Genomic DNA, 9,262 nt, shown 5'->3' with positions numbered 1-9,262 from the left:
TGAGTCTCCCAGACTCCAAGGAGGTTTTTCAGAGGATTTGGAAAAAGCTATAGCAGTAATTTTCAAAATTGGCAACTTTAAAATGTGTGGACCTCAACTCCCAGAATTCCTCAGCCAGCAGCTTGGAAGTTGAAGTTCACACATCTTAATGCTGCCAAGGTTGAAAACACTGAGCTACATGGTTTATTCAATCAAGATCTTTTGATGAAACAGCCACTCATGTGTATGTGCATAACTACATATATTTCACCAATATGCACATTTTTTTAAAAAGCAACAAGGGAGGTATCAGAAGCTGTTGCTGTGCTGCATAAGCAAGATTTTGTTCCTACTTCAGAGTTTCAAATGTTGGCATTACTCAGATTTATAATTAGCAGGCGAAACCTCGAGCAGCAGCTGCAGATAGCAAGTGATTTTATCAAGCCACTCAAAGTGTATTCGAAAATGTATAAAGGGTAGGTATAAAAGAAAACCACTAACCATGAAAAGGAAAGCATATAAATACTGCATTTTCGGGGACAAAATTATAGGAACCAAAACTAAGAACAAGGAAACGGCCACCATTCCAAAGGCAACTGGTAAACAAACCTGTAAAATATAAACATAGAGTTAAGACAATAGGTGTTAAATAGATGAACAAGCAAGAAATGCAAAAAACCCATACATTTCATACATGAACACAAATCAACTTTAGGCACAATCTTGCCAGAGCTGCATTAGACAACCATTTCTTATGGATTTTCCGAGTACATACAATCAGCTTATGGTCACTAGGAGAACCATAAATAACTCTGGAGTCACTTTCTTTAAATGTGAGGCTTAAGTAATCATCTCACAATAATTTGCCTGAATTCATTCAATTTTGCATATGGCCATTATATATAGCACCGAGCTATTAAGCTAGTTTTTAAAAAAGGTGAATTTCATGAATGCAAAATCAGTACTGCCTGTGATGTTTTTTCTTCCACATTCTCTATCATCCAAACAGAATTTACTCCTTGTACAAACCCAGCAGAGCAAGGTTGGATGTGGTTCTCAGAATCAGGGAATGGAAAATTTTGAGAACCTGAGGACTTGTAAATGCCAATCAAAAGAAATACTGCTGGGATTAGATTGTTGCGTGATCTGATTCAGTGTACAGCAACTTCCTTTGTTTATCTATTCCACTGGTAAAATTGGCACTGGGCTTGCTTAGGGTGACCGACTGACCCTTCAAAGATTACCAGACCCAAACATTACATACAACAGGATGCAAGTTAAAAATTTAGTTATACATTTCCATTCCTTTCTATGTACCTTGTATGGCCTGAGTAGATCAGGCTCTCGATATCGGAGGACAATGACACTAGTGCATGTTAGTCCAGTCATAAGCCAAATGGAGAATCCAAAATAATTCATTAAAGCAATTAGATCGGATGAAATGAGGAACGCAGTTGCAATAACGGTGGACAAAATCATGGCTGGTGCTGGAGTAGAACGGTGGATATTAAGCATGGATACTATAATGGGCAACTGTCCAGACTGACTCGCGGCATAGCTCAACCGCCCAAGAGTGAATACACTGCCGTTGAGGGCACCGAATATAGAAATAGCCACAGATGCAGGAATTATCCAAGCAAATGAAGGGATCACTCTCTCAGCCCACATGACTGCTACAACAACTGAAAAGAAATATCAGCATTGTTAACAGATTATATGTAAAGGCTAAACAGCTTTCCTCAATATATCACACACAGCTTCGTATATTAATGAACCTTAATATGCTTTAGTGAACTTTGAAGAATAAATAAGATTTGGCTCCAGAGTAACAGAAGCAACATTGTTTGGAATTGCAAAGCTGAATAAAGCTCAGCGATCCTTTGCCCTTTCTTAGCTCTAAGAAAGTGATACCTGCAGCAGGTAACCATCATTAGGCAATCTTGCTGGAAGGGAAACCACCAGGTATTCTCATGTCTGGTCATTAGACTTACTTTTTTTTTTAAATCCATTTTAAAAGTCAGTAATGGCAAAGTACTTCCTTAGTGTTATCAACAACAAACAAAAAACTTGTACGCAACTTTGTGTTCACTCAGAATCCTAGGTGGCTTGTGGGAAATTTTCATTACAGAATTTCTGTTTGAGGTTGTCCTGGAGAAAGCATCTGCCAGAATTTTGTATAGTTCAAGTCATGATGGCAATGGAATAGGATGGCAATAAGAATGGTGGAACTGCAAGATGCAGTTGCAAAGATTCAATATATATATTGCAGCAATAATACAAACTAAATGCCTAGAGCTGTTTTGTAAAACCTTCAACTGGACCAATTACACCTTTAATAAAACATAAACATTTTTATACATTATTACTGGCATGAAGTTTGCTGACCACATTACCAATCCCTGTCTTCTGGGGCACTATCAAACATGCACAGGTTTAAGCAAAGCAATTACTTTAATCCTTTGGCTGTGCTGTCCTCCCTCTTCAACATAATTCCAGTCAGTGGGAAAAGCGTCTGTCAATCTCTCTCTCTCTCTCTCTCCCTCTCTCTCTCTCTCTCTCTCTCTCTCTCTCTCTCTCTCTCTCACACACACACACACACACACACACACACACACATCACAGTAGAAAGGGGGTGTTTCTGGATTAATCTCTAGGCTCGTTCCTGAGCCCTTTTCAATTCCTTCCATAAAATTCCATGTAACAAATCAAGGTAAAAGAAAAACAGTTTGGAATCATTAAAGGAGTCCAAGGGAACATAAGCAGTAGTTCTACATAGAATATATCAGTGATGGCGAATCTTTTCGGCACCGAGTGCCCAAACCGGAACCCACATGCATGCACGGAAACCCGAAGACCAGCTGGCCGGCGCATGCATGCCTGTTTTTTGGCCATTTTCAGAATGGTTTTTGGGAGTTTTCAGGCTGTTTTTCGGGCTGTTTTCAGAGCGATATTTGGACGTTTTCAGGGCATTATGCGGGCGGTTTTCAGGGCGGTTATGGGGCGGTTTTGGCCTGTTTTTCAGGCCCACAAACATCCCTGAAACATCCCGAAAAAGGGCCTGAAAATGGCCTGAAAAACGGCCCTAAAAACAGCCCCAAAAGTGGCCGAAAAACAGTCTGAAAAACAACCTGTTTTTTGGCAGTTTTTCAGGCCGTTTTCTGGTGCTCCGGCACCCGTGAAGACCAGCTGACCGGTGTGCATGTGTGCACCAGAAACCAGAATAGCAGCTGGTGATGGCATGCGTGCCCACAGAGAAGGCTCTGCGTGCCACTCCTGGCATCCGTGCCGTAGGTTTGCCATCACAGGAATATATCATTCTAGTCGTTCCTGTAGATAGATAGATAGATAGATAGATAGATAGATAGATAGATAGATAGACAGACAGACAGACAGACAGACAGACAGACAGACAGACAGACAGACAAATGCCAACTCCCCAGTTCCTCTGTGTTATGTTTGGAAAGCAATAAAGCAGTGTTTCTCAACCTTGGTAACTTGAAGATGGGTGGACTTCAACTCCCAAAATCCCCCAGCCAGCAGCGCTGGCTGGGGGATTCTGGGAGTTGAAGTCCACCCATCTTCAAGCTATCAAGGTTCAGAAACACTGCAATAAAGGAATGAAGTCTTGTCATTTCAACATTTAGTTGTTTGAACCATACAATGGAGAAGTGAAAGCAATCAAATCATTTGCAACACTGCTGGCTGAATAGTTTAGTGCTACAGTGCAATTCTGAAAGACCACCATTTAAATTTACCACCCATCATTTAACTGAGGATGCAAAATGGTGACAACCAAATACCTTCGTTTGCAGAGAGATGTGTGCCTACATAAAGCATTTACAACCAGCTGAAGCAGGATTGGCAATACAAAACAAAAGGAACCCCAGTGCTAAAAACATCCCTCTTCCTTTCTTGTTGAAATCTCAAGGGGCCTCCAGTACAAAGCCTATTCTACACAACACAGCTCTGCAGGAAGATACTAGTAGAATGGTGGCAGGCCAGCCTGACTGAGACTGTAGGAGGAAGGGGGAGGAGGCATGTCCCCATAAACCTGAAAGCACTTAATAAGCATCCCTATGCTTTCACCAACAACTGGTCACCTTATTTTACCTCCATTGGAGTGGATGGACAGCTTTGCAACAACTGTTGTTGCACTGTGTTGTTAAGCCAAGAACAATTTAAATCGGTCTTGGGGATTGGAGATGCACTGAAAGTGGTATCCTACAGAGGCAGTCAGAATATTTGTGCCGCAATTAATTGCAAGTGGATAGATTGCCTGTGATTCATCTGAGTTTATCTAGTGAATTCTTTGTTATATCGATTATAGGTGATACAATTACCCTTTGTGAATGAAAAATATAGACTCCCCAGTCATACCTGAGGAAACAATTTCCTGTGGTGTGAGAACTGTCAGATATGAAATGTTAACCAGCAAATAGAAAATAGTGACTAAAGGAAGTGCAGTCAACACAGTCCAAAGAATGTTTCTGCTTGGATTTTTAATCTCCTCTGTAAGACATAAAATAGAAATTACTCGAACGTATCTATTCATATAGCAAGAAAACATACAATCCCAAGTATTTATGAAAAACATTATTTTTTCTGTAATTTTTCTCAAATAAAAAAAGGTTTCCTGCTTTTCCCATTTCCATTCGTCAGGTTCTTAAAAGCAATTTGGAAACAATCCAGAAACATTTTCAGATTCATGGACTCTGAAATGCTGCATATACGAAGCAGTGATTAGTGCCCCTGAATCAGGGGTGAAATCCAGCAGGTTCTGACAGGTTCTGGAGAACTGGTAGCAGAAATTTTGAGCAGTTTGGAGAACCGGTAGCGGAAATTTTGAGCAGTTCAGAGAACCGGCAAATACCGGCCAGTTGTGGCTGGCCCCAGAGCGGGATAGGGATGGAGTTTTCGCAATATCCTTCCCCCACGAGTGGGGAGGGAATGGGGATTTTGCAGTATCCTTCCCCTGAAGTGGGGTGGGAATAGAGATTTTGCAGTATCCTTCCCTTGCCACGCCCACCAAGCCACAGAATCGGTAGTAAAAAAAAATTGGATTTCACCACTGCCCTGAATTTACTACTTTTAGTCATCACCGTTTTTGTTGTAATGCTTTAAATTTGATTTCAAAGCAAACATCATCATTAATAATTTATCACTGCTGTGTCCTGAACAGTGGTACAGGAAATACATGAACAAATTTAAAAATATAAATGGTTGCTCATGCAAAGCATTTCTGTTCTATTATTGATTTATTAGACTTTTTGGCTAGCTCTACCTACTCAACTCAAAGCAGCCAATAAAAGTCAAAATACAAACCACAACACCCAAGAAAAAAAATAACAAAAAAAATCACGATGAAAGCTAACAGAAGAGCCTATGTTCTGAGATGCAACCGTTGTATTTTACAAAACTAATCTGCATCTTATGATGTTAGCAGGGATATCTACTTGTTGAGTTATTCTTAAGGAGATTGACCCTGCCAGAAAAGAACTACAAGATCTAATCTCCCCTGAAGACCTCCAGAAATTACAAAGAGCAAATTTCAGTTCTTGTCATGTTTACATTCCATGAGTTTCTTCAGCCTTCTTAGCAACACCTGTAATCAGGTGCAGATCTTAGGAGGAGGTTCACATCTCTTGGAATCCTTAACCTGTTTTTCATACAGAAATACCTTTCCAGTTATCAGGCTTCAGAAATTTTCTCAAAAAGACACGGACTCCAAAATCCAGTCTCTTAGCATCTGACACTGTCATAAAGTTACATAGGTCTGGAATTTTGAAAATGCGTTGATGGAGCATGCTCATTTAATAATATGTCACCTTGGAAGGATACAGCAGGGATGGGATCCTATCAGTTTAGCAACTGGTTCACTGAGTGTGCACTTTGCGCCCATGCACATGTGTGCGCAATTTGCAGAAAACTGAACTGAGAGCAAGGAAAAACAGCTGAGAGTTGGCAATCCACTCTGCCACCCCAATCAGCTGGGCTTTGGAAGCAGAAATATAGATAAGTATAACACAGGGGTGGCGGGTGGGGGGGGGCACTTGAAAGAAACAGAGAACCGGTTCGCTCATGGCCAAAAGTCGGAGCTAACGGTTTGCACGAACCAGTCTGAACCGGTAGAATCCCACCACTGGGATACAGGTAGCTATACAGCACTGATTTCCTCCAGTGCTATCATCCTCTCTAGGAAGGTATTCCTTACCACCTATTTTATCTTTGTCTGTTTTTAGGCAGTTGTGTACATTTCCAGTCAAAGCACTGTCATACAAACTATATACTACAATCACTCTTAGAAATAAAGATGAAGCTGGAAGTTGTTTCTTCCCAAGATGGATTTTTCCCAATTCATTTACAAAAAGAATGTAACGAGGCCATGATTAATAAGAATTGGCCTATTTTAGTCTCACAGAACTGTGTGAAAATAAACTGCTTATTTCATTATGGCCAGATAAAGAGGGCAGTATTCTAAATGGATTTCAGTTAAATGGGAGAATGGATTCTGTCTGAGAGTTGAATGGAGTAAACAACAAACATGTCCTTTTTTTAAATGGCGAGGGTTGAGGAAGGTGCATAATGAAGGCACAGCAAGTGTCAGAGAGGGCGCACGAGGGAGGCAAAATGAGTTCAGGGTGGGCGGCATGGGATGAGCATAAAGTGGCTGAGGGAGGGTATAAGAGTGGAGGGGTCTTAGCTCAGCACAGGGGCGAAATGCTCTGAAGTCTGCTACTGGTTCGCTTCGAGCGTGCATGCGCGCCAAACTCACGCTTTGTGCTCATGCACACCACAGGTGCTAAGAAGCTTTTTCTGAGTCTGCAAAAGTAAATAGAAGAGCGGGGGGAGGTGACAGCTGTGCCACGCGATTTAGATTTGCTAGAAAGCAGGATTTCCTGCTTTCCAACAAATATAAATCACGCGGCACAGCTGATTGTCGCACAACTGATCTTCGGAACTTTTAAAAAACTTTTAAAAGCATTTTTTTACTACCGGTTCCAGAGAACCGGTAGTAAAAAAAATGCTTAAAAAGTTTTTAAAAAAAGTTCTGAAGATCAGCTATGCGACGTGTGATCGTTGGAACTTTTTGTTTTTTAACTTTTTAAAGCATTTTAAAAGTTCACCCCTGGGGTAGCATTTCACCCCTGCCTCATCAACTTGCAACCTTCCCCTGCCGGCTTCTCAGTTGACTTACTGGAGAAGTTGGCAGGGAAGTTCTCAAATGACAATTATGGGACTGTGGGGTTTGCAACCATCATAAATAGGATCTGTCCTATTTAGGATCTGTCAAGTGCCCAGATCATAATCACATAACTGCGGGAATGTTAGAACAGCCAGAACTGCAAGGATCAGCCATAACTACAATTTGTTCAGCATAATTTCAAATGGTTTTTGAATAAAGAGTGATAAGTCAAGAGCTAGCTATAGTCAAGATTTAGTTGACAGCACAGCAAGCGATTTGGCAAAGAAAATGGAAGACATACCTGCCAAGTAGCTGAGTGACCACCAGCCACCGTATGCATACAACCCTTGGAAAAATGCTTCTGAGATCTGCACAACATCTGGAATCTCTGCACTGAAAGCATTTTCGAATCTGGCTGTGTTCTTTTTCTTTCCTCCGCTCAACAGAACAATTCCACCAATTGCAACAATGGAGAGAGCCATCATCTTGAGAAAGGTGAAAACGATCTGCACCCAGGCAGCCATCTTGACACTTTGCCCATTGAGAATCCCAAGGAACCAGAGAACAGCCAATCCCAAACATTTCTTTGCCATCTCAGGAGCTGGGCACTCTCCATAAAAAGGTTGAATGGCATATTCGGCAAACAGCAAGGCTCGAGCAGCATTCGAGGCTGGTCTATTAAACATGGCTGTCCATAAAAAGATAAAAGCCACTGGAGAGCCAAGAGCTCTTTTTATGTAGCTGTATTCCCCTCCAGAAAATGGCAGTGCTATGATGAGCTCTGCGTAACAGAGAGCACCCATCAGCGAGATGATGCCACAAGCGGTCCAGATTATTAAAGACACACCAACATTGAGTGAGGAATATTTGAGCACTCCAGTTGGGGAGACAAAAATCCCTGCACCTATAATTGTGCCTACTATGAAGCTAACCCCTTCTAAATAGCCCATTGTCCTTTTAAGATGGATCTTGTTTTCATTGGTATTTGCGTCATTACCCTGGTTACCTTGGTCTTGCCCCATGGTTTCAGTTTTCTTTTGGTGCTTTTGAGTGAGCATCTGAGGGTAAGACTGTACCCCCTTCCGTTCTTGAGAGCAAGCAAGTGATTTCAGAACTCTGTCCTTTTAACTTTAAACGGAAAAAGGGACTGATGATTAACCATGTCTTTTCAAAGGACAAAGGTCAAGTTTTGCAAAGAACAATTAACTCAATCTGTGGGTTTTCTGCACAAGAGATATAATCCAGTTCCACTGAGTTTTTGGAGAGTTATCAGCTGGTAGTTAGCAGGCAGACTAATTCCTGGACCTCTACACATAATTTCTGTCTAATATATCATTGGACAGAATCATTTCTACCATTGGGGGAAAAAAAAGCAATGTAGAGAAAGCCCCCCAAATTATGGCTTCTGGAATTCTTTCCAATCCCTATGCTAGCAGCTCCATCGTGTGACTGTGGGTAGCATTCTGAGCCTCAACCCAATTTCTCATAGAAATATACTGGGGTGGGGTGGGGTGGGTTACTCTACAGCATCCAGGACATTTTCTAATTCAATCTTACTTTTTGTGTCTTCTCATTCCACATCAGACTGGATTTCCTTTTATTCTATTTTTGGGCAGACAAACGAACAGAGTCTCAAGCCTCTTTACATAATTTCTTTCCAATGTTCCATTAGATTGCACAGAATAAAAGACTATCTTTGGAGAGAATGTTAATTTTCCTCCTACATATTTTACTCAAAGTCTGCTACCAAATCTAAGTACCTGGTTAATCGAAATGAAGTGCTGCTCAATGTTCTCCCCAGATTACTCATTAAATGAAGCATATGGCCATAAAACTTTACTGGTTCTTTAATGATTTAGCAAACTGCTACCCTGGACTGAGGCAATGCTACAACGCCTTCACGTATTTGGTTTGTCAAAAAAAGAAAAAAAGAAAAAAAAGAAAAGAGTCCAAAGAAAATTCCTACAGGTTTCATCTGCTGGCCTTTAGTCTTTTAAAACTTTTAAAATGAAATTGTTCACCAGCCATTTTTACTGTCTTTACTCCCCCAATCATATGCAAGACATCCTTGCTCAATGACCAGTGTCTAGAGTTACAATG

The 9,262-nt window shown here is 41.0% G+C and overlaps 1 protein-coding gene across 1 annotated transcript; it reads right to left on the bottom strand.

Annotated features, from left to right (window-relative positions):
- Positions 1–354: 354 nt before the first annotated feature.
- SLC7A13 (solute carrier family 7 member 13) lies at positions 355–8,184 on the bottom strand. The gene is made up of 4 exons (XM_070942156.1): positions 7,464–8,184; positions 4,357–4,488; positions 1,297–1,661; positions 355–588 (listed from the first exon to the last, which is right to left on the bottom strand). Exons 1-4 carry the CDS (start codon positions 8,182–8,184, stop codon positions 355–357), a joined length of 1,452 nt encoding a protein of 483 aa, XP_070798257.1.
- Positions 8,185–9,262: the final 1,078 nt, after the last annotated feature.

This window comes from Pituophis catenifer, unplaced genomic scaffold (assembly GCF_029215685.1).
Source record: "Pituophis catenifer annectens isolate HBS135680 unplaced genomic scaffold, rPitCat1.0.hap2 SCAF_3, whole genome shotgun sequence".
Classification (NCBI taxonomy): Eukaryota; Metazoa; Chordata; class Lepidosauria; order Squamata; family Colubridae; genus Pituophis; species Pituophis catenifer.
Note: the sequence above shows the minus strand (reverse complement) of the source record. Positions and strands in the feature narration are given on the sequence as shown.